The following is a 26968-nucleotide window of genomic DNA, read 5'->3' as shown; positions in this document are numbered from 1 at the left end:
TATGAAAGATACTGGGCAGCTGGGTGACACAGTGGAGAAAGCACTGGCCTTGGAATCAGGAAGAGTCATCTTCCTGAGTTCAAATCTGGTCTCAGACATTTACTTGCTGTGTGACCCTTGGCAAGTCACTCAATCCTGTTTGCCTCAGTTCCTCATCTGTAAAAAGAAGGAAATGACAAACTACTCCAGTATCTCTGCCAAGAAAACTCCGAACGGGGTCAACAAAGAGTCAGACACAACTGAAAAACGACTGAAGAACAACAAATATAAGTAAAAAGAAAAAGAGCATGCTTGTAATCCCAGTGACCAAGAAGCTGAAGCTATTACATTTCCTGAGCTTGAGAGCACTTAGCTGAAGGAGTAATAAAGTTAATTGGATGTCTGGACAAAATTGAGCACCAATATGTTGAGCTCCCAGCTGTAAAGGGCCACCAAGCTGCCTAAGAAGGGGAGAACTGGTCCAGATAAGAAAGAGAGCAGGTCAAATATTATGTGATGATCAGCCATGGGACCAAGCCTGTGTGCAGCTGCTATACTTTCAGCCTGGGCAACATAGAGAGATGCAGTTATTTAAAAAAAAAAAAAAGAGGTATATACATATATATAGATATAGATATAGATATATGTGTATATATATATATACCTTAACATTAACATTAACATTGCTATCTTCCAGTTTTCATCCTGAATCCAACAACAACACATCAAACTGTATTTACCTCTTCCATTAAAAGTTCAAATTTGCTTTGTTATATATATGGTACATTCTGTACCAGATAGATCTCTGAAGCCAAAAAACCCATGTTCCTGACAGGCTTCACCCATACCAGTATTTTATCTGTTTTGAAAGTTCAGGTTGTTATACATAAAAGGTTCCCTAAAAGCAAGGCACAGTTGTATCTGGCTTATCAAGAAAGTGGATTACACTGTTAAAAAAGGTTTTCATATCATGCTGCTATGAGTGTCTGTGGTATATTTTACATTAATATTTGATACTTGCTGTATTTTTAGGATGGACTTGAGAAAATATGGGTCATACTTAGAAACATGCTAAAAATGGAAACAAAAATGTAAAACTATACATCAGTACCATCTGAAAAACAAAGTATCCTGTAGAACATAATAAAACCTGAAGTGTACCTCAAAGAAATTCCCAAGAATTCAATATATTCAGAACTGAGATATTCTTTTCCAAAAGTCCTTATTATTAGTTATAGTATTAACAATCAAGACAATGTCTACAATCATTCAACATTCTACTTCTTCATTGTATTATTTTCCTTCTACATACAAAATTATACTGATCATTTAGTGGCAAGCAAAATTTCCTATTTCCTTTGTAGCCAATATGCCTTCAATTCATAGCCCTTTCAAAGGATTTCCATGGAATCATAATCCTAGAGTGAGAAGGGATCTTGGAGGTCACCTACCATGCTTTCTTATCAGTGTATCTATTTAGAATAGGCAGTACAAATGGAAAACAAGTTGAGACCAGAATTATACATGAGGAGGAAAGTGGGCTGGATTGCCTTCAGGAAACTGCAGAGATCTTTAAATGACCCTAAGCTTCTTCTGGTAACAAAGGCCCATTTTTAATACCAGAATTCTACTGATGTTGCTTTTATGGCTCTGAATAATTAAAAATAAGTATCACTCGGAGGCAACAGATATAAGCAGGTTGTAACACATAACCAATGAGGAACTTTTAAGAAGTTCCAAATATTAGATGTTTATTGACGGTAGATAAATATATATATACACGTGTGCGCACACACACACACACATATTATATATATATATGTACATACATACACATACACACATTTAATTCACAAGGTTATTATATGTAAATAATATATACATATTCACTGTCATCCAAAATATCACATGAAGATCTCTACTATGGCAAATTTTTGTCAAATGCAATTTTATAATACATGGGCTTTAAAATAAGTCCTCCACACAAACAAAGCAAAGTTAAGGTAAAAGTTATGACCTAAATATTTGTAATAATGTGTTATCTACAAATACTAAGAAAAGATGGGGTGGTTTTCGCTGTTAACTGATTAGGAGAAAAGCTAAAAACTGATTGTAATTAATCAACAAGCAAAAGAAAGTAAATTTAGAAACTAACTTTATTGCAAGAACATATTGTTTAGTTCTTTGTAGCTGCATCCCCAACACTGAGCACAGTGCCTGGCACATGGTACGTACTTAGTAAATACTGGCTGACTGACTAGTACTATACACCACATTGCATTAGCTTTAAGATACAAAGACAAAAACGAAATACTAACAACTGGAATGTATCAGGAAAAGTTTCACCAACAAGGTTGTACCTGGGTTAAGTTTTGAAAGAAATAAGGGATTCTAAGAGTCAGAGGGGACAAGAAATGCATTCTAAATATGGAAGACAGCCACGATAAAGACCTAGAGATGGGAGGGCAAGGATTGCATGTGAGGTACAGTTAAGTCTGGTAGGACCACAGAGTGAATGAAGGGGAGTAATACATAACAAGGTCAAAAAGGTGGGTTAGGTCTAGATTGTGAAGGGTTTTAAAAATCTAACACAGGAGTTTATAATATGATCCTAAAGGCAATCAGGAGTTACTGTAGCTTACTGAGTAAAGGAGTAAAATGACCTGTGCTTTAAGAAAATTACTTTAACAGCAAGCTGTGAGGCAGGTAAGTTGGAGTAGGGGAAGCTCGAAGCTAAAAGATAACCTGGGACGTTATTATAATAATCCAGGTGAAAGTAATGAGGTCTTGAGGTTGTGGCCATATAAGTAGAGATGAAAATGCATGTGAGAAATGTTGTGGAGTTGGAAATAACAAGATTTGGCAACTGACTAAATTATGTGGAAGGAGAGTGAGGAGTTGAGGATAATACTGAATTTGGTGACTGCATGGGTGGTAGTCCCTTCTAGAAATCTAGGAAAATTCAGAAAGGGGATGGATGGGTTTTGGAAAAAATATAATAAGCTCCATCTTACACATATTGAGTTTGAGATGCCTATGAGATATCTAGCTTAAAATGTTCAATAGTTCATGAGGACAGAATGGAGCTCAAGAGAGACACTAGGGCTGAATATAAAGATCTGAGGTTCATCTACATAGATATGAAGGTTATACCCATGAGAGTTGATTAGATTATTAAGTGTTAAAATACAGAGGGAAAAAAGAAGAAAGCCCAGAATAGATCCTTGCAGGTCACCCATAGTTGGGAGGAGGTGGCATGATATATAGATGATAAGGTAGGAAAACCAAGAAAGAGCAATGCCCCCCAGACCCAAAAAGAACAGAATGGAAAACACAGAAAGGTGACTACTAGCAGACGAAAATACCTGAGGAACACAAAAATGGAGTCAAAATATTGCCAGAAGCTGACAATCTATAAAGTAATAATAAGTCATCTCCCTAAGAATTGGAAGCAGATAAGTACAGACTCTTACACAAACTGTACATCACCATCACTACACTGGGAGGAGAGAATCTTGCCTGAATCACTGCTGTTTTTGCTTTTTCCTATAAGAGAGGGTACTGGGGGACATAAAGGGGGTTACAATAAGAAAGTGATTTTTGTGAAAAATAAAAATATCAACAAAATGCTTCATTTTAAAAAGGGAAAGAAAAGAGAAGGAAAGCTTTTGAGAAAATTTGAGATGAATTACAATTTAAAAGGTAGATGGGGATATGCCTGGACAGATGGAAAGGGAAAAACTGTTCCAGCCCAGAAGCAAGAAACAGAACACCCTGTACGGCAAGGAATTTAAAAAAAAAAAAAAAAAAACAACTAACTCATATAGAGCAAGAGAAGTGATGAAGCAGAATCTGTTAGTAGAGAACAATGAGCTCAGGACGTAAGTAATGAGTATGAGTGTGTGTGTGTGTGTGTGTGTGTGTGTGTGTGTGTGTGTGTGTGTGTACACGAGCTTACATTTAACCTAAAATACAATAAAGGGCCTTCAAAAAGGTATAAGAATTGCTGCTTCAACCAAATCCTTTAGTAATAACACACTGAATCAAAATATGGACAGACTGAGAGGTCTAGTAAAAGAAGCAAAAAGCAGTAAAGACAAGAGATAAAACAATGGACTATGTTGGAAGAGGAGAAAGAAAACAATATCATAGAAAGACTTGGTACCTGTCTATCAAAAACAAACATTAATTTAACTCCACTAATTAATAACACAAGAAAAAAGTACTTTGTTGAGATGATTATGATGTTCTATAATTGTTTTTATTCAAGCACACTCCATTCAAGGATACTTCTAGTCCATTGCTTTGATAAGTAGCAGGAAGTCCACTTATTTTCACTCCCAGGACTGCAAATATGACTATCAGTACTACCATCTAGATCAGCAACAGAGTTTATATAAATGATGTTATTCTTGGTTGCTTAAAATAAAAATTAAAAAAAAAGCAATACTGATTCCTGGTTCTTCAAGTAATGGACATGACAAGCCTAGCATTGCTAACATTTTCTCATACCACAAACTAAAAAAGTTCTCCAGAACTTCTATGCATTTCCATTTTCAGTTAGCTATGTAACTCATCATTTTTATTTCCATTACTGGAGTTATTCTTAAAAACAAACCAAAAAAAAAAAAATCAAAATACAATACATCTAGTGGTTGCAGGGGAAAGAACACTGGATTGCATTCAAAAGATCAGGATTCTAAGTCTAGCTCTCTCCTTAACTAACTGTGTGAGCCTGGACAAGTGTCTGCACCTGCATGGATCCTAGGCTCCAACATATTGCTGGATTCTGGCTTCTAATCCATTCTGCTACTTGCTTCTGTTTTATGGGTGAGTTCATCCCATTCACATTCACCATTATAATTAACTGCATTTCCAGCCACACTATTTTCTCTTTATCTTGTCCCTCCTCTAAAATCTGTTTTGGTTCTGACCACTGCCTTCCTTTACCCGCTTTCCCTTTTATCATCCCCATCTTTCTCTTATTCCTTTCCACTCCTCTCTTCTCTGTGGGGTAAGATAGATTTCTATATCCAATTGAATGGATATACATATGTATATATGTGTATGTATGCAGATATACACATACACAAATATGTACATATGTATATGTATGCATATATACATATACACAAATATGTATATATGTATATGCGTGTATATGTGTATATGTATGCATATATACAAATACACAGATATATATTCCCCCCACCTTTGAACCAACTTAGATGAGAGTGAGATTGAAGAATCCCTCTTTCTCATCTATCCATTTTTTTATATTATCCTAACATAATCAACTCACTTCCATGCCCTCTATGGAGAATATTTCTTACTGCCCTAATAATGATAAAGTTCTTAGAAGTTATATGTATTACCTTCCCATAAAGAAATGCAAACCGCTTAATCTCATTGAGTCCCTTATGATTTCTCTTTCATGTTTTTAATTCTCTTGAGTCTTGTATTTCAAAGTCAAACTTTCTATTCAGTTTTGATCTTTTCATCAGGAATGTTTGAAAGTACTCTATTTCATTAAACATCAATCTTCCCCCAGAGTTTTACGATCACTTTTGCTGGGTAGGTTTTTCTTGGTTGTAATTCTAACTCTTTTGCCTTTCAGAACATCATATTCCAAGCCCTCTATTCCTTCAGTGTGGCAGCTGTTAAATCTTATGTGACCTTGACAATGGCTCCAAGATATTTTGAATGGTTTCTTTTTGGCTGCTTAAAGTATTTTCTGTTTGACCTGGGAGCTCTGGAATTTGACTATTATATTCTCAGAAGTTTTCAGCTTGGGATCTTATTCAAGTGATGGCCAGTGGATCCTTTCAATTTCTATTTTACCCTTTAGTTCTAGGATATTGGGGCAATTTTCTTTGATAGTTTCTTGAACTACGATGTCTACGTTTTTTTCTTTGATCGTGGCTTTCAGGGAGTCAAAATATTCTTAAATTATCTCCCCTGGATCTATTTTCCAGATCAGTTGTTTTTCTAATGAGACAATTCACATTTTCTTCTATTTTTTTCATTCTCTGGATTTTGTTTTATTGTTTATTGATGCCTCATTAGCTTCCACTTGCCCAGTTCTAATTTTTGAGGAATGATTTTCTTTAGTATACCTCTTCGTAATTCTGCTTGTTCAGAAGTTATTTTCATCAGTGAAATTTTGTACCTCTTTTTCCATTTGGCCAATTCTATTTTAAGGTGTTATCTGCTTCATTATTTTTGTGCCTCTTTTATGGAACCATTAATTTTCTATTCACAATTGTCTTCCTATACCCTCATTTCACTGCTCCTCAGGGTCCCTGCTCCTTCCTGACCAAAAGTGCTCCTCTCCGCTCTTGAACTGTGACTCAGAAGTGGGTACAGGCAATGCAGCTGCCAAAAAGCATCCAGTCCTACACCCTGTGCTGCAGTCTCTTTCTGACCAATTACAGTCTCTGCTTGACAGCTCCTGATGTTGCGGCCGCTTCTATCACCACCACCTAGCCCCACCACTGGCGTTGCATCCATGTGAGCTCCAGGCCAAAACTCACCCACTACGGGACAGACCTCTCCTTGCGATCTCCTAAACTGTTTTGGGAAAAGTGCCTCACCATGACCTTTTGTTGGCTCTGCCACTCCAGAATCTGATTTGAGATGTTATTTTAAAGTTGTTTGGAGGGCAGTTGGGAGAGCTCAGCTATGTGCTTCCTCTATTCTGCCATCACGGCTGTGCCCCGACACAAATATTCTTAAGAGCAAGCTATGAAAAATATGACCTACTTAAATGGCACATCAAAAGATAAAGCAAAAAATCTACAGATGTTAAATGAGAGAATGCTTTAAGGGAGATCTCCTTTCAAAGGTTTTTAATGTATTTGGGAACAAATAACTTTTGTTCTTTTTTACTTTTTACTTTACCTCAGCTATGACATGGGACATGAAATGTGTCACTGTTAAGACCCCCTGATTGGATATCCCTGTGGATCCTACAACATGTGACAAACAGCGAGAAGGGCTCCAAATGATTGCTTTTATGACTGGTGCAGGAAACCAAGATATTTCAGATGATCCCAAGAGGGCTGGCAAATCTATGCCATTTTAGGTGCTACCAAAAAGAGTAGTTACGAGCCATGAGGCAAAATGGAAAGTATACAGGACAAGGGTCAGAAGACTTAGCCTCGTGATCTCAAGCAAATCGTTCAACCTCTCTAAATCTCTATTTCTCCATCTATAAAATGAAGAAAAATAGACCTGACAACCTTACAGGTTGTAAAGACCAGATAAGCTAGTATTCGTAAAAGGATTTTGAAAACTGTAGAGTGCTATGCTATAGGAGGCACTGTTACTACAGGGGGTCCCAAAAGTCTTAGTGCAGTTTTAAGCTTTCACAGCTTACTACAGTAAGTGTGGTTACTATCGTATGATATGATTGTGTTGTTCTTGGTGGTTTTCAGAGAGGGCAGAGTAACCACAATCTTTTGCTTCACTGATACCAAAAAGACCTTTCCACAAAGTGTACACATAAAGTTCTTAGGTTAGCGAAAGCAGATGTTATTTGAAGAACTATGCTGTTTATGACCCTGCAAGCCACCCCACTGAGAATGAATACAAAATCAAATGCAAATAGGGAAAACTGCAAATAACAGGATTTTATAGTACACACAACTTTTATGAATTTTAATAGCCTTTCAATGATGCTAACAAGCAAAAATAAAGCAGCCTTTCAGATAGGTTCAAAAGCCTGTGAGCAATACTCACATCCACAGGGATGTAACCTTTGTTAGCCCAGAATATGAACTGCACTAAAGAGCACAATATTGGGAGCATGAATTAAATCTGAATTTTTACTAAAATTCTTATCTGTCTCTAGCCTATTTTTTCATAAATAAGATAACTGTATTTATCCTCTGTATTATTATTCCTTTATGATCCCTCTCCCCCCTTTTTTCCTTCAAGTGTCATAAACCATGAAAAATCTACAATTTAGCGTTGTCAGTGTGTGTATGCCTCACTGACAGGAAGGAAAAGCAAAAAAGTTCTCTCCTAGATATAGTCTTTAACAAAATAAATAGTGATTTTATCTGTACTAAATAGCAACAAAACTCACAGCTACTAAAATGGAAAAGAGGTACTTATTTTTTAAGATTAAAGCACCCACCCTTCCTTTCATTTAACAAAATCAAACTACGAAAAGTGTAAGGAGGCATGTTCAACCAGTTACAAACACTTTTTTATGTTTCCTTACTTAACTATTTGTAGTTAACTGAATATACTTTGGAAATTGTTTGTGTATCCGAGTTTATCTGCTATGCCAAAATAAAATGCATCTATTAAAAAATTCTATACAAAAGGCAAAAAGATCATTTGATTTTTATCCTTCCCACCAAAGTCGAAGGTAACTGTAAATGGTTAGTATTCTAATCGTCATAAACAACATACAGTCTAGAAATTAGTTATCATCAATAATAACAATGATACCTGACATTTATGTAGCACTTTATTTTCAAAGCGCTTCACATACATTAGATTTTCTTATTCTTATTCAATTGTTAAGGACCTGAAGCATTCAAGGTAATTGTACCTGAATTAAAAGATTTTTTTTTCCTGGAACACTAGACCAGCATATTTCAAATGTACTTTTACAGCTATATTAACTTTTGCAAAATATGCTACTATTCAAAGAATTTTTTCATATTGATTTATTTAATTTTAGCTTTCAACATTCACTTTTGTAAGATTTTGAGTTTTTAATTTTCTCCTCCTTCCTTCCCCTCTCCCCCAAAGAATTTTTAAAAGGTAGAAGGCTTGGACGCCATTGAATTTAACGCCGTCCCTTCATAACAACAGAAGGATAAACTTTGCTTACTACTAAGATGTAAATAAACAACCACCATGCATTAGTAACTGTTATGGAAAATTAATGTTTCTTACTGTAGTTCTTTGGTACAAGTTCCGGATTCTTGGGAGTTTTCAGTTTATATGACACATCTCCGATATGAATTGTATCACCTAAAAACAAAGTAAATAAAATCAACTGCAGGAAAAAGGGGCTAAAATATTTCAGTAATGTTTTTGACCTAAAGAGAGGAATGCACAAATGGGTCACGCATCAGTCAATGTCTTGCCCCAAAGCCTCAGCACTTGTACGTAGAGAGGCGTTGGGGCAAGCTTCCTACTGCAGTTTAAGCTATATAATAGAGGAATGAGGTACTGGGGTGTTTAGATTAACTCCCAGTTAAATTAAATGACACTGAAATACAATAAAATAAATATGTCTCTGTTTAAAAAGAAATAAACCAGTTTGTATTATTTATAGGACACTACCAAATAAATCAGGGCTTGGGAAATTACTAGCAGCAGGTCACCATGGTGCCTCACAACAACAACAAAATTTTACCCAAAACTTCAAAAATGTATTTGATAGTTCTACATATGTCTATTGATAGTTCTAAATATTTCTCTGTTTTACTATCACAAAAACCTTAGGGACCCACCTTGGCATTCATCATTTTTAGCTACCACGTCTCAAGCCTGTCCTGCCTCCTTCCCTACCTAATATACCCTCGGGGGCCCTAATCTGGGTCTCACCTCACTACAGGTAGTCACTGTCCTGTAAAATCACATTACTTTTTGCTTTTTTCACTGAATGCTGAAAAATGGACCTAGAACCAAAACAAATGTATTGAACTCTGTCTGAGAAAGAAGGGCACACTCTGTATAACATTCAAGATATTCACATCATTTATATGAAGTACTCTTCACTGTGCCTTTATTTCAGTAGCATTTCAAATCTTCCATGACCCTTAATGGAGAAGGAAAAGAAGGGAACAAGCATTTATTAAATGTCTACCATGTTCAAGGCACTGTGATAAGTGCTTTATACATATTGTCTTACTTTAGAAGCTTACTGTTTCTCCAACTGTAAAACTGGTATGATAATAATCCATGCTTCCAGAAATATACTGTCAGGAGACCGACTTAAGGCTCACATCCTAAAGGAATTGTCCAAGAATACCCCAAAGAAAGTTAAACAAATTATGGCACATGAATGTTACAGAATATTATTATGCCAGAAGAAATGAAGAGTAAGAGGAATTCAGAATCACTTGTACAAAATTATAGAGTGATGTAAATCCATAAGAACAACAGACACGACCACAACAAAATTTTAAAAAGACAGTAAAACAAAACTGAAAACTATGTAGCTGTAATGACCAATCTTGGCTCCGGAGAAGAAATGATGAAATGTACCTTTCATTAGAGAAGTAAGGTATTATGGGTTTGGAATGTTACATATTTTATAAAACATGATTACTTGCTTTTGCTTAACTGGTTTTTCCTTTGTTACAAGGGAACAAATTACTCTCGCCTCCTCTCAGAAAAAAATACCTAAAAATGAACCTGAAAATCTGAGCAGCCTCCTCAGACATTACCTCCCAGGAGTGAAACTAGGTTAACATGGCATGACTGACATCATTAGATGGGACCTGCACAAACTAAGCAACTAAGTGGAGAATGCAAGTCTAAGACTTCTGTGTTTTTTCCCTTCTCAAATTTCTCAAAAGCACTTTGCTTGGACCTCTTTCCTCTATACTCATCTCACATACTCTCATATCCCTGTTATACTTGTCCTTGTGTCCTACCCATTAGACTTTAAACTCTCTGAAAGCAGGGTCTGTGCCCCTGCTATGTGAGTTTTAAAATTAAATGTTCTATTGGAAACATAAGCGGGTCCTGTTTCCAACACATACTAATCATGTGACCCTGGGAAAGTATACTCTACACTAGTAGTATCAAACTGAACTAGAAACAGGCCACTAAACCATAGGATTCTTGCAGGCCACATATTGACTTAAAAAACTATATATTAACATTATCTATATTCTATAGTATTTTATTAAATTATTTCCTAGGTATATATGCAAATATAATTGGGAAACATTTTTAAATTTTAATTTAATTTTTAAATAAAAAAATTTTAAATGTAATCTGACAGATTAATTAGGAAATATTAACAAAACAGAAAAATACAACAGAACCTAGATAACATTACATTTTAAAACTAAGTCAAGATGTGCCCTATGAGGATCATTATATACAGATTTGCAGCCTTTTTTCTTTCTTTGCTTTTCTTTTTTGCAAGGCAATTGGGGTTAAGTGACTTTCCCAGGGTCACACTGCTAGTAAATGCCAAGTGTCTCAGGCCGGATTTGAACTCAGTCCTCCTGACTCCAGGGCCAGTGCTCTATCTACTGTGCCACCTAGCTGCCATGTCTTTTTTTCTATTTGAGTTTGACACAGACTACCATACACAACTCTTTAAGACTATTTACCGTAGAGAAAGTTTCAACCTGTACTGGTAAACAGTTTCCACTTCAGGGAGCTCTTTATAGCAATGAAGTAACAGGTCAAGTCCCTAGCTCTATCAGAAACAACATTAAACACCAGTACAAATGACTAACTGTTTAGTAACTAGTTACATGTAAAATTTTTGAATTTCAATGCATAAATGTTTGCTGAATTCTGTAAGGAAAGCAAAAACTTCTTTGTCACTGGAGCAAAGCAATACAGAACTATCTAAATGTAGCTAAGGTAATTAAGTACCTTGAACATTATCCCAACTTTAAAGTCCACTTCTGTCTGACATGACATACTCATGTTACACTCTTTGTGTTGGTTTACTAGTTTTCTTTTGTTCTGACTATTCCTTATGTGTCTACAATCAATCATGCATAGGCATCTGTCTTCAACGGAAAGCTTTTAGAGGATACAGCCTGTTTCTCTCCAGTCCAGCACAACTACTCAGAGCAGTCTTCAATTAACAACGAAAGAAGTCAAAAAAACCTACCCAGCTCTAGTTATTCTAAACACTAACTAAAAATTATTAGGTTGTAAACTTCTTCAGGGAAAAAGCCGTATCATTTTATTCACCTCTGTATCCCTAGCCCTAATACTATGACTTACACAAAGCAGGTATTAAACAAAGTTTGTCGTTAAATTGAACAAGGAAAGTAAGCCATTACCAAGTCAATAAGGTCACCAAACACTTTGGGATTGGAACTACATTAAAAGATTCCATAAATGGCAATGTAGGGCATTGAGTTCCAAACTTTTTTTAATTACATATCCCTATCAGTAAAAATTTGAGGACATACCATCTCAATATATGTATATTTTACTTATTTATAAAGCACATATATGAAATATTGGCCTAACAATTATTTATATTGTAAAATTTACACAAAAACAGAAACTAAAAAACAAGGTAAAGGTGAAATAATATTTGATCCTAGAGTCAATAGAAAGCCAATGGAATTTACTGAACAAGGAAATGATTAGTCATACCTGCACTTTAACATTTGTCAAATGTGTGAAGACTATTTTGGAATGGGGAGACACTTGAAGCAGGAAGCTGAGGCAAGAGGTGGAGAGAGCATGAACTAGGGTAACTGTGGTGGGAGTAGAAAGAAAGGGACAGATTAATGAAAGATAGTTAAGACAGAGAAGAAAGGATCTGTCAACTAGTTGGACACACGAAGTGAAGAAGAATGCTGAGCAGAGGATGGCACCAAGATTATCAATCTAAGTAACTGGAATAATGGTGGTACCCCGTATAAAAACAGGAAAGCTCAAAAGGGGGTAGGTTCAAAGAAAAAGACAAGGCAATGAAACCTCTGTTCAAGATCAACACTCATTCATGCCTGCTTATCCTGTGCAGCTCACTCTTTCTCATTAAAAAGAAAACCAAGGGTGCAGAGCTCTTACTCACCAGCCACTACCCCCAGGGCAGAGCCCGTCTTGCCTACAGCAACCATGAGGTGATCTGGAGGAGAAGGCATGGAGACCACTGAGAAGAGTGAGAAATTTTGCCTGTTGGAGATGGCTAGGCTGAGGTCAGGTTATAACCTCCCTGAGGGCCCAACACCCAGCAGCCATGGTAGGACAACAGTGGAAGGGGGTAGGTAGGCTGGGGAACGTTGAGCAATGATGGGTAGAGATGGTGTAGCTGTGTCGAAGACAAGTCCATGGTGAGAGCTGAATGAGAACCATCTTCCAACCCTTCCAATGGATAATATGCTGGTCTCCTTGGGATCATGCCACTGGCCCATGGAGATGTACTGCCCCCACTTTGAGGAGCACTAGTCTGAAAGATCTAAGAAATCCCAGAGATAAAAGGGAAACTGGGAAATTTTTGGAACAAAATAAAGAAAATTAAGTATATTTTATGCCAAAAAATTACTGAAAATTGAACATGAGATAGAGTATTTCTATTATAGATATTTTCTAGAAGAATTCCCATTCACAATACATAGAACAACATGTTTCCATAGAACAGTTATGAAAACACCATGCTACAGTTTTTATTAACAGGAGACCACCACCAAAAATAAAAGAAGTGTTGGGGGGGGACAAAAAAATCCTGAATTTTTTTTCCTTTCTGGGCAGAAAAACATCAATATTTGCATACCAGCAGAGGATTTTTTTTTAAATCATGAGCTTTCTAAACCACAGAAGAACATACTATGAAACTGTGAATGATCAAGATAAAAAACATTCTTGGTTCCTCCAAGAACGTACCAGGATAACGCTAAGAGATAATCTTTTATTCAAGGAATTTAAAGCTCTTCAAATTCACTCTTGAATCTTTACCATATTATCACAAAGAAAATATTGCTTCCTTCTACAAAATGAGAAACGCAAAAATCTAACTCCTGAACACGGCTATAGAAATTAGTGGCAGAAATAATCACAACTGGCATTTATACACCACTTTAATGTTTTCAAAGCTCTTCATATATATTACCTCATTTGAAGCTCACAGAAAGGTTACAAAATACAAGCTACAGGTATCATCAGCTCCATTTTACAGATATAGTAAATGACCTGCCCATGGTGCCAAACTACTAAATGTTCTGACTAATTCATACCCTCAGGCCAGTAAACCACTCAACTCCTTTTATATTTTAAGTAGATTATACTATACAACTCAAGGGGGAAAATTGTTTACTATACTAGGTTACAGGAGTTTTTTTTTTCCCCCCAATTTACTTATTTATTTTTAGTTTTCAACATTCACTTCCACAAGATTTTTCTTCCTTTTTTTTTTTTTTGATGAGGCAATTAGGGTTAATGACTTACCCAGGGTCACACAGTCAGTAAGTGTTAAGTATCTGAGGCTGGATTTGAACTCAGGTCCTCCTGACTCCAGGGCCAGTGCTTTTTATACCACTTAGATGCCCCTCACAAGATTTTGAGTTCCAAATTTTCTCCCCATCCTTCCTCTTCTCCAACACCATGACGGCCTGCATTCTGATTCCCCCTCACCCAATCTGTTCTCCCTTCTATTACCACCCCCCCTTTCCCTTATCCCCTTCCCCTTCTATTTTCCTGTAGGGTAAGATAGATTTCTATACCCCATTGCCTGTGTATCCTATTTCCCAGCTACATGCTGAAACAATTTCTAACATTGGTTTCTAACACTTTGAGTTCCAAATTCTCAACTCTCCTCCCTCCCCACCAACTGTCATTGAGAAAACAAGCAATTCAACATAGGCTATACATGTGCAGTCATGCAAAAGACTTCCATAACAGTCATGTTGTAAAAGACTAACTATATTTCCCTCTATCCTTTCCCACCCCCCATTTATTTTAGTCTCTCCTTTGTCCCTGTCCCTCCTCAAAAGTGTTTGCTTCTGATTACCCCCTCCCCAAATCTACCCTCCCTTTTATCATCCCTCCCTCTTTTATCCCTTTCCCTCCTACTTTCCTGTAGGGTAAAACAGATTTCCACACCCAATTGGGTGTATGTTATTCCCTCCTTAAGCCAAATCTGATGAGAGTAAGATTCACTCATTCCCTCTCACTTCCCCCTTCTTCCCCTCCACTGTAAAAGCTTTTTCTTGCCTCTTTTATGAGATAATTTACCCCATTCTACCTCTGCCTTTCTCCTCCCAATATATTCATCTTTCACCCCTTAATTTTCTTTTTTAGATATCATCCCTTCATATTCAACTCACCCTATGCCCTCCATCTATATATATTCCCTCCAACTACCCTAATACTGAGAAAGATCTGAGTTATAATTTGTCTTTCCTGTTTACCTTTTCATGCTTCTCTTGAGTCTTGTATTTGAAAGTCAATTTTTCTATTCAGCTCTGATCTTCTCTCAGTTGCAATCTCAGCTGCAAAACTGAGTGCAAAAACTTTTCAATTTAATGTAATCAAAGTTATCCATTTTGCTTTTTGTAATGTTCTCTATCTCCTGTTTGGTCATGAACTCTTCTGTTTTCCATAAATCTGATAGGTAAACTATTCCTTGCTCTCCCAATCTGCTAACAGTATCAGCCTTTATATCTCAATCATGAACCCATTTTGACTTTATTTTGGTATATGGTGTGAGATTTTGATCAACAACTAGTTTCTGCCATACTCTTTCCCAGTTTTCCCAGCAGTTTTTTTCAAAGTGTGGGTGCTTATCTGAAATTTATCAAAATACAAGTCATTCCCCAATTGATAAATGATCAAATGATATGAACAGGCAGTTCTCAGATGAAGAAATTAAAGCCATCTATAGTCATATGAAAAAATGCTCTAAATCACTATTGATTAGAGAAATGCAAATCCAAACAACTCTGAGGTACCACATCACACCTACCAGATTGGCTAAGATGACAAAACAAGAAAATGATAAATGTTGGAGAACATGTGGGGAAAACTGGGACACTAATGCATTGTTGGTGGAGTTGTGAAATGATCCAACCATTTTAGAGAGCAATTTGGAACTATGCCCAAAGGGCTATAAAAATGTGCACACCCTTTGACCGAGCAATAGCACTTCTAGGGCTATATCCCAGAGAGATCATACAAATGGGAAAAGGACCCACATATACAAAAATATTCATAGCAGCTGTTTTTGTGGTGGAAAAGAATTGGAAATTGAGAGGATGCCCATCAATCGGGGAATGGCTGAACAAGTTGTGATATATGTATGTAATGGAATACTATTGTGCTATGAGAAATGATGAACTGGCTGATTTCAGAAAAACCTGGAAAGATTCATATGGTCTGATGCTGAGTGAAATGAGCAAAACCAAGAGCACATTGTACACAATAACAGCCACGCTGTGCAATGACTAATATTGATAAACTTAACCCTCCCCAGCAATACAAGGATCCAAGACATCTCCAAAGGCCTCATGATAGAAAACGCTATCCACATCCAAAGAAAGAACTATGGAGTTTGAATGCAGATGGGAGCATACTATTTGCTATTATTTTTTCTTCTGTTGAGTTTTGTTTCCTCTTTCTGGTGGTTCCTCCTATTCGTTCTAATTCTTACTTACAACATCACTAATCTGAAAATATGTTTAATAGGAATGTATATGTATAGCCTGTATCAGATTGTGCGCCACCTTGGGGAAGGTGGTGGGGAGGAAGGGGGAGAAAAATTTTAAACTCAAAAGCATATGAAAGTTATTGTTGATAAATCAAAATAAATTAATTAAATAAAAAGAATGCTTGAAAGTCCTCTATTTCACTGAATATCTATTTCTTTCCCCTGAAGCATTATACTCAGTTTTGCTGGGTAGGTGATTCTTGGTTTTTAATCCTAGCTCCTTTGACCTCCAGAATATCATATTCCAAGCCCCTCTTATCTCTTAATGTAGAAAATGCTAGATTTTGTGTTATCTTGATTGTGTTTCCACAATACTTGAAATTTCTTTCTGGTTGCTTGCAATATTTTTTCCTTGACCTGGGAACTCTGAAATTTTGGCTATAATATTCCTAGGAGTTTTCCTTTTGGGATCTTTTTCAGGAAGTAATCAGTGGATTCTTTCGAGTTCTATTTTACCCTCTGGTTCTAGAATATCAGGGCAGTTTTTCTTTATAATTTCTTGGAAGATGACATCTAGGCTCTTTTTTTTTTTTAATCACGGCTTTCAGTTAGTCCAATAATTTTTAAATTATCTCTCCTGGATTTATTTCCAGGTCAGTTGTTTTTCCAATGAGATATGTCACACTGTCTTCTATTTTTTTATTCTTTTGGCTTTGTTTTATAATTTTGTTTTTTCTCATAGAATCATTAGCTTCCATTTGCTCCATTCTAATTTTTAAGGAAGTATTTTTTTCAGTGAGCTTTTGCACTTCCTTTTCCATTTGGCCAATTTTGCTTTTCAAGGCATTGTTCTCCTCATTGACTTTTTGGACCTCTTTTGTCATTTGGGTTAGGCTATTTTTTAAGGTCTTATTTTCTTCAGTATTTTTTGGGTTCTCCTTTAGCAAGTTGTTGACTTCTTTTTCATGATTTTCTTGCATCTCTCTCATTTCTCTTCCTAATTTCTCCTCTACTTCTCTCACTTGCTTTTTCAAAATCCTTTTTGAGATCTTCCATGGCCTAAGACCAATTCATATTTTTCTTGGAGGCTTTGGATGTAGGAGCTTTGACTTTATTGTCTTCTTCTGGTTGTATGTTTTGATCTTCTCTGTCATCAAAGTAAAATTGCACAGTGTAAGTTTTTTTTTCCTGCTGTTTGTTCACGTTCCCAGCCAATTACTTGACTTTTACACTCTTTGTTAAGGTAGGGCTCTGCTTCCAGAGTAGAAGGTGTACTGTCCCAAGCTTCAGGAGTTTTGTGCAGCTGTTTTCAGAGATATTTCTAGGGACCTGTAAATTTTCAGTTCTTCCAAGATGGTATGATCAAAGGAGAGGTGTTTACTCCTTTCCTGGCCTGTGCTCTGCTCTGTGAGTGACCACAAGCACTCTTTTCTGTCTTGGAACTGTGAGGAGGATTCACTCTCCACTGCCGGCACAAGCTCTGCCACACCAGTGCTCCTCCTCACCCAGGGACTGCCACCCCAGATTACGACCCAGATCCAAGCATGGGCAAAGCAACAGAATCCTGCCTCAGCTCCAGCAAAGAGATCCCTGTAATCCCCCTTTGATCAGTTACTCAATCCCCCCACCATCTGTGGGCTGAGAGCTCTGGAAGCATTTACAGCCTCCACCGCCCTGGGGATTTGCCAGAGCTGGTGCTGGACCACGCTCCTCTCTTACCCAGGTCTGACAGATCTTTCCCACTGACCTTCTAAGTTGTTTTTGGCATTTGTGGGTTGATAAGTCTGGAAACCACCACAGCTGCCCATGATTCAGTCCCCTGAGGTCTGCTCCAGGTTTGCTGGGGCCCCGTCTTTATCAGCATGGCCCACACTGAACCATGCTCTTCTCCCAACCCTGTGTAGTAGACCTTTCTCAGCGACCATGCAGGTTGTCTTGGGCTGGAAATTCATTTCACTCTGTCTTTTTTGTGGGTTCTGCTGCCCTAGAATTTGTTTAGAGTCATTTTTACAGGCATTTGGAGAGGTTTGGGGGAGTGCTCAAGCAAGTCCCTGATTTTACTCCACCATCTTGGCTCTGCCCCTTATTGCAGGAATTCTTAACCTGCATCTATGAACTTATTTTAAAAATATTTAGATTAATTACATCTCAATATAACTGGTTTCCTTTGCAATCCTATAAATTTTATTGTAGGCATTTAAAAACATTACTCTGAGAAAGGCTTTATGGCTTCTCCAGACTGCCTAAGAGATCTGAGACATAAAAAAGGCTTAAGAATCCCTAGTCTATGTGATTATTAGTTTAAAGAAAAAAAAATTAGGGGCAGCTAGGTGGCACAGTGGATAGAGCAACGGCCTTGAAGTCAGGAGGACTTGAGTTCAAATCTAGCCTCAGACACATAACACTTACTAGCTGTATGATCCTGAGCAAGTCACTTAACCCCAATTACTTCACCAAAAAAAATAAAATAAAAAAATTCACTATTCTCTATACAGAAAAATCAAGGGAAAGTGGGAATAATCATTGGATTTAGGACTGAAAAGAACCTTAAATATTATCTAGTCCACTTTCTGGTTATTTTACTGACGAGCAATGTGAGACCTAGACAGGATAACTGACTTGTCTAATGTAACACAAATAGGACATAACAAAGTTAGGGTTCAAGTCTAGGCCTGCTGATTCTGACTGCAGTACTCTTTCCATTTTACTAGGTGGATTTAAGTATAAGAAATTAATTACAAAGAGTTTTCTGGTGTCTTAAATATTGTTTGGTTATTTATGCTCTAGAAGAGCAGTGTCCCACTCATAGAAACAGGGGTCATTAAACAGTACATATGGATGCCTATGAGCTGCACACTGGTGTAGAAAACTAAGTATTAGCATTATCTATGTTCTTTAGTATTTTAACTTATTTTGTTAAATATTTCCCAATTACATTTTAATCTGTTTCCTCCTCTAAGAAGTGCTAAAATAGTATAAATGATGACCAAGGGGAAAGAGCCAAGATGATGGAGAAAAGCCAGGGACTTGCCTGTGCTCTCCCAAATTTCCCTCCAAACAACTTTAAATGGTACCTCAAACCAACTTCTAGAGTGGCAGAACCCATAAAAGGAACAGGTGTAACAATTTTCCAACCCAAGACAATTTAGAAGGTTGGCAGGAAGGGTCTACCAAACCAGGAAGAGAGTGAAGCTCAGGTTATACTAGCACAGGCAGAGCCCCAGCAAACCAGCAGCAGGCCCTGGGGGTGACTGAATCAGAGGCAGCCAAGACTGCTTCCAAAGTTCTCACCACACAGACAGTAAAGAGGCTGGACACCTAGTCAGAAGAAAATTAAAGGGGTCCCTTTGCTGGCACTGGTCACAGGATTCTGTTGCATTACCCATACTCAGATCCAGGTCCCAGTCCTGGGTCACACTTCCAGGGAAAAGAGCAACACTAGCACACCAGAGCTTGCAGCTGCAAGGGAGCAGGGAATCTGGTCACGTTTCCAGGCAGAAAAGAGTGCTTGTGGTTGCTCACAGACCAGAGCAAAGACCAGGAGAGTAGTAAACAGACCTCTCCCTAAATCATACAACTTTAAAATTGAAAGCTTACAGACCTCCAAAACAGGCTCTGAAAGCAGTTACAAAAAAAAACCCCTGAAGTTTGGAACAGTGCCCCCTCCACCCCAGGAGCAGAACCCAACTTTAATATAAAGTTAAAAGTCAAGAAAATAGGCTGGAAAAATGAGTAAACAACAACAACAAAAAAAGATCCTAACCACAGAAAGTTACTATGGTGACAAGAAAGATCAAAACACAAACTCAGAAGAAGAAAACAAAGTCAAAACTACTACCTAAGGTCTCAAAGAAAAATATGAACTGTTATATGAACTTAGGCTATAGAAGAGCTCAAAAGAATTTTTAAAATCAAGTAAGAAAGGTAGAGGAAAATGGGGAAAAGAAATGAGAATGATGCAAGAAAATCACAAAAAAAGAGTCAACAACTTGGTAAAGGAAGCACAAAAAAAAAATGAAGAAAATAATACCTTAAAAAACAGAATAGGCCAAATGGTAAATGAGGCACAAAAATTCAATGAAGAGAAGAACTTAAAACTCAGATTTGGTCAAGTGGAAAAGGAGGTACAAAAGCTCAATGAAGAAAATAATTCCTTAAAAATTAGAATTGGGCAACTGACTCCATGAGGCATCAAGAAGCAATAAACCAAAATCAAAAGAATGAAAAAATAAAAGAAAATGTGAAATATCTCACTGGAAAAACAACTGACCTGGAAAAGAGATCGAGGAGAGCTCATTTAAGAATTATTGGACTACCTGAAAGCCACTATCAAAAAAAGAGCCCGGACATCATCTTTCAAGAAATTATCAAGGAAACTACCCTGACATTCTAGAACCAAAAGGTAAAATAAAAATTGAAAGAATCCACTGATCACTACCTGAAAGAGATTCAAAAATGAAAACTCCAGCTACAAGGTCAAGGAGGAAATACTGCAAGCAGCCTGAAAGAAACAATTCAAGAATCATGGAGTCACAGTCAGAATAACACAAGATTTAGCAGTTTCTACATTAAAGGATTGTGCATACCCTTTGATCCAGCAATACTGCTTCTAGGTCTATATCCCAAAGATATCAAAGAAAAAGGAAAAGGACCCATATATACAAAAACATTTATAGCAGTTCTTTCTGTGGTGGGAAAGAATTGGATATTGGAATTGTCCATCAACTGCATGGCTGAACAAGTTGTAGTATAGGATTGTAATCAAATACTATTGTACTATAAGAAATGATGAGCAGGATGGTTTTAGAAAAACCTGGGAGGACTTACATAAACTGATGCCAAGTGAAGTAAGAAGAGCCAGAAGAACATTGTACACACAGTAAAAGCAATACTGTAATGCTAATCAACTATAATAGCTACTCTGCTCTATACAATGATCCATAACAATTCTAAAGGCCTCATGATGAAAAATTTTATCCACTTCCAGAGAGAGAACTGACAAACTCTGGGTACAGATTGAAGCATGCTTTTTAAACTTTATTTTTCTTAGTTTTTTGGGGGGGAGGGCAACATAGCTAACATGGAAATGTTTTGCCTGACTTCACAAGTATAATGGGTAGAGTATATCTTGCCTTTTCAATGGGTAGAGGAGGGGTAGAAGAAGGGAGAGAATTTGGAACTGAAAATATTTATTAAAAGAACATAAAAATTATATTAAAAATAGAAGGAAAAAAAAGGATGCACATTTTAAAATACTGCTTAATGATCCTAAAGAGACCAATAGCTTAAGAGATTAACGCTTAAAGACCAAAGGCTACACAACTTATTAACATTTAACAAACAATACAGACATAATTAAATACTTCAATGATGTATGAAAGTAACTAGGATCTCAGCCAAAATCACCTCTAACCACCAAGTGCAATTGATGACTTCACAGTCTCACCATTCAGCTCTTTCAGGATAATAGTAAAAATCTCTAGATAAGTCTCTTCAAAGGATAAGCTTTAAACACAATTTTCTCATGAAATATCTCTTCAGATTCTTTCTCTTTGACAATTAACTTGCATAGTCTCTCAGGAAAGAAGTTCTCTTAGTTCCTTCTCCTCAAATTATCATTCTCTAGTCATAACAGCCTCCAGAATGACAATTAAACAGCTTTTCTCCCACTAATCTACTCCAGAGGTTCCTAAACTTATTTGGCTTACAGTCTCCTTTTCAAAAAAAAAAATAAAAAATTACTCATTGATCCCTGGAAAATCTACTTTCTTTAACTCTTTAACACTTTCTTTTTGAAAGCTGCATCATTTCAAAAAAATATAACTTTTTTTTAAATGACATCTTAAATTTAATAATTTAATATAAATTTGTGGGTTTTTTCCCGCATTGAAATTTTGATGATACAATATTGCATCATGTAACCGTATAGTATCATATTGTAAACAAGTCATTACATGCATATATTCCCGCCTTGGCATGCTGGACTTCCTGACAATCCCTGACATGTACCCTGCCAACACTTGCTTGTTAAAACCTGTCAGCAGACTTGACCACTGATTGGTTATAACTTGCATTTTGTGTGTTTATTTGGAAAATAATATAATCACTATGACTTTAAATATGTTACACAACAGATGAAACATGTATGAACGGTTTTTCAAAATTTTCTTATCTTCTTTTCTTGTGCTTCCACCGCCCCCTGACTGTTATTCAATGCCCCCCAATTGCACTAGAGGCTATTACCACCCCCCGGGTCCTTCCAGTGGCCCCCAGGGGGCAGAATTGCCCAATTTGGGAACCTCTGAATTATTCCCTCCTAAAGATGGAATAACAGTATACAATTCATCTGTGGAAGGGACTAAAGCTGGAATTACATAAATAATACAGAGCAATCACCAGGTCAGATTTGGGGGTGGTGGAGGTAGGGAAAGGAGACAGCAGTCAGTGCCTACTAAAGTTTAGCAGATGTTCTGGTTGTGTTGGTAGAAGTATTTCCATAATACTAAGGAAATCACAAAATCTTAAAGTACTGAAATATCAATGCAATTCATTCAATGACAAAAACAAAATACATTCATTAAACATTGTTGCTAGTTGCCAGGCTCTGGGAAAGATACTTCAGTGAATCTGTGATGTCATCTGTCTAAGTATCCCTCTCCAACTACTCAAATCACAACCATACCTTCTCATCCTATGAAATTCATCAATATATTCGGAGGACCTTTCTCTAGTTCTCAGTGTTGCACAGACACCAACAGAGAGCAAAGGCTGTCTGTCCATTCATACAAAGGCAGATGAAAAGCATTTTCTGCCTTTAAAGAAACGGAAGGGAGATGAATCTGTTGTGATATGATTAAAAAGAAGCAGCACTGGTCTTAGGGGCAGAAGATCAGAGTTCAAGTTCTGACTTCAAATTATACTAGCTATGTGACCTCTCTAAGTCTCTGTTTCTTCTTTACCTATAAAATAGGAATAATAATATATCATTCCATAAGAATGCCAGATAAATGAGGTGTCAGTGTAATTTCAAGCCACTGTATCTTGTTTAAGAATTATTTCTATTTTCTTCATGCTCCTAAATAAATTTTGTCTTTGAAAGATCTGTCATTTTTCAAAAACTTCTTAAGTTTTCTTCTATTGTACTCCAATTGAAGTTCTTTGCCATCTTTCTTATTACAGAATTAAAGATTTATATTAGTACTTTTAATTCAGCAAGTACTTTGTCCCATAAAATGTTTCTTACTGTCTTTTGTCTAAGTATCCAAATATTTTTATTAATGCTATTGCTTAACTCACTGTGAACTCCAAACACACGGGCATTTTAATTATTCTAATTTTTTAACTCAAAAATATTTTAGTAGGGGTTTTGTTTGTTTTAATTAACTTAAATGTTTTTGTAAAATGCTGAATCAAGCTTTTGTCTATACTTGGCTTGGAAAAATCCCATCTGCAATTCTGGAGATAGGCCAGCCCACTGGCAAATGGATAAATTCTGCATATGGCCCACAGTGCACATTTAATGAAAGGGTTTGAATAGGAATAATAAAGGGAGTGAAGCATATATTACAGCATAACAGATTTATATCTTAATGTAAATTAAATTAATGACATAGCTTTCTTCATATAAAAACTATTTTGACTACATACTTAACACATAATTAACCAAATCCAACTCTTCCTATGATAAAATGATTCATAACATAAGCAATTCATAATAATTACTGTTAGTGAACATGAACATGATTTAACAAAAGTCTGTACAAATTGTTACATGATGATATGCAATTTAACATCTAATTATGCCTGTTATATGAATAAACAATTCAAAAAATGAACCTTATCACTATCATTCTGTTTAAATCACTAAATATCATTTACTTTTAGTAAATAAACTGTCACATAAATGCTATTAATCACAAAACAAATTACATATTTCATTACTCTTTCATCCACAGAATATGTTAACTTGAAAATACACTGAAAAGTTTTTAAAAGATAAAGGCTTCCAAATAGAATTAAAGAAAATGAAGATGCCTTTTTATATCTTTTGAAACCATCCTGATTTCAAAGTATTACACAGAAGTCTAAGAGCAAACTACTTGGAAAAGATTAGCTTTAGTCAGAGTCCTATAATTTTATTGGTTAAAAATGCTTATTCCCTTCCCCCTTTTACTGATTCCAAATGTCAGTAATTTCATTCTATTGAAAATACTTCAATAGTATACGTATGTGTATATGAATGAAGCAGAATCAGGAAACAATATACAAGAGTAAAACAATGTAAATGGAAAGACAAAAACAAACAAGCAAACCTAAATGTTGTATAATCATAGAGATCAAGCTTGACCCAAAAGATGATAAAGTGTAGCTCCCTCCCACCGCATTTACAGTCACAGTCAGTTGATATATGCATTAGTTTTGTTGAACTGCTTTTTTTCTCTTACTTTTTTATTCTATATTATAAGGTGTAATTCTGGATAGGTGTGTTGTAAGGAATGGCTCTCTGGCTAGGATAAAGGTGACATAAAAACAGATCTCAATAAAAAAATTAAGATTTAATCTTTCATTTCTCATCTGTTAAGATGTAGTCAACTGAATTTTTTATGGTGCTATTCACTGTTCATCATGTTTGGTACAAGCAGTTCTCTCTTGCAAACATTCATGAAGTCATATGACCTGCAGAATGGAGTAGTTACTTTCTGAACATCAGTCCAAAACAACATTCTGAAAAGGAATAAATACGCACCAAACTTGTAGTCCTAAAGCTGGATCTAGAAGATAATTTGACAGAAAAACTGAACTCACTAACAGTCTCATGATATAACATCAGAGAACAAATACTGAAACACCATTCCCAGCCTAACCCCATCCCATGGATGCCATTAGCCACCTCACAAGGATGCGTTTCAGGTCCAGCTGTAGGGGCCTTTGTCTTATCCCCCCCCAACAAAAGTGATTTAGTATAAACTCCCTCACCACTCCATATGAAGTGGAAAGTATTCTGCATAGCCACATGAAGAAAAGGGAATTAAACTGGTCACAGGGAAAGAAACCACACACAAAATAGAACTGGCTAGAAGAGAAGGAAACTAAAACCTAGATGGGGTCAGTCTTCCCACCCTCAAACCCGTCCCATGAAGTTTACTCCTGGCAGAGATCAGGCAGGTCCCACATCCTCCAACCCAAGGAAGCTGATGACAGCCAAGCTGTGTAGCAAATGGAAGAGGAAAGAGGAAAGAGTGACAAGGTATGCCAGAGAAAAGCTACTTGAAATACAAAACACAAAACTTCTAAAGGGAAAAGTCAAGTATAAACCTTGTTTCCAGGTAGATAAGATAATAAATAGTGAGATCCAAAAAGAAAAAAAAATTAGCAAAAAAATCACACAAAAAAACGATCATAATACATACTATGCAGGAAAATGAACCAAGAATCCCCAACGAAATAAAATTCTGCAACTCCCCAAAGATCAGGGAGAAAAAAAAATCCATAATGTTTAGAAGAGCAATAAGATTTTTAAAAAGAAGCCATTAGGACATAAATGTAATTCAAAATCAGAACCCTTGAAGTAGAATTAACCAAGTAGGAGTAGACATCTCAGGAACACAGAATGGGGAATCTCTCCAAAGCAGAGGTACAAAAATGGTATATGTCCATAGTAAGAGACAGAAAGGACTCATATAGGTTTCACCTGGAATCAAAGGGCAGAAAGCAGACATCCAAATGAGGTTGTGCTTCCCAGGACCACATCACAAACCAGAAGAGGTATATGGGTCCCTGGGTGTGTAGCCAGGGCCCAGGGTGGCAAGGGAGACAAAAATCCAGAGATAGTGTACCCTGACCTTAGGAACACTGAATGCCATGGTAAAGGCAAAAATGGGACTAGGCCTCATGACTCAAGGCACAAAGTGACTCCCAGACCAGGCTGAGATGCTTAAACAACAACAATCCAACTCCCACACTCTTACTCAAGGAAAAGCCTAAAATAATACCACATTAAATAATGGTCAAAAAATCCAATAAGAAACTACAACAAACGACATCATCCTACAATTACACAGAAAGACAGCCAGAAGCCCACAGGCAAGAGAAAAGGAGGCCCAACAAAAAATCTAATACCCAGGCAAACTAGACAAAAACCTCCTGGTAGGACCACTGCATCAAGAGATACACCTGCAGCCTGAAAGACTCCATACGCTGAAGTAAGCCCTGTGTGGTCAGCCAAGATTGGGGAAGTGGCCAGGAACACATGTGGCTATTGAAACCATTCTGGGCAAAACAGCACTCAGATAAGGGCAACCAAGGCCAGCGTCTCCAAGGTGCATATCACTCCATCCTAACACCCTACAGAGGGATCCAACACTCTAAAACCCTGCGCTAGAAACAATAGGCTAACTTTCTCCTTCACCCCTCCCCCCGACCCATGCATATGGGGCTATTTCTTCTTCTAAAAGTACAGAGACATTACTGGAGACTTGGTTGGCTCAGATGGTTGATGCCAACACTAAGAACTTGCATTTATATGGCACTTTAAGATTTACAAAGCATTTTAGATAAATTATCTCATGTGATTCTCACAACAACCTGGGTGAAAGGTGCTCTGTTTATCCCCATTTAACAGATAAGGAAACTGAGTCAAGTCCTATCACTAATAAGTACCGATGCAGGATC

The 26968-nt window shown here is 36.8% G+C and overlaps 1 protein-coding gene across 1 annotated transcript in view; it reads right to left on the bottom strand.

The window, feature by feature from the left end:
- Positions 1-26968, bottom strand: part of VWA8 (von Willebrand factor A domain containing 8) — a 399466-nt gene that overhangs the window by 359672 nt on the left and 12826 nt on the right. The window contains exon 2 of the mRNA XM_027873608.1: positions 8893-8970. Coding sequence (XP_027729409.1) covers positions 8893-8970 — 78 coding nt within the window. The remainder of the gene's footprint in view (positions 1-8892; positions 8971-26968) is intronic.

The sequence above is a fragment of the Vombatus ursinus genome, unplaced genomic scaffold (genome assembly GCF_900497805.2).
Source record: "Vombatus ursinus unplaced genomic scaffold, bare-nosed wombat genome assembly UNPS02014802.1, whole genome shotgun sequence".
Classification (NCBI taxonomy): Eukaryota; Metazoa; Chordata; class Mammalia; order Diprotodontia; family Vombatidae; genus Vombatus; species Vombatus ursinus.
The sequence above is the reverse complement of the archived record's forward strand: the minus strand, read 5'-3'. Positions and strand labels throughout refer to the sequence as shown.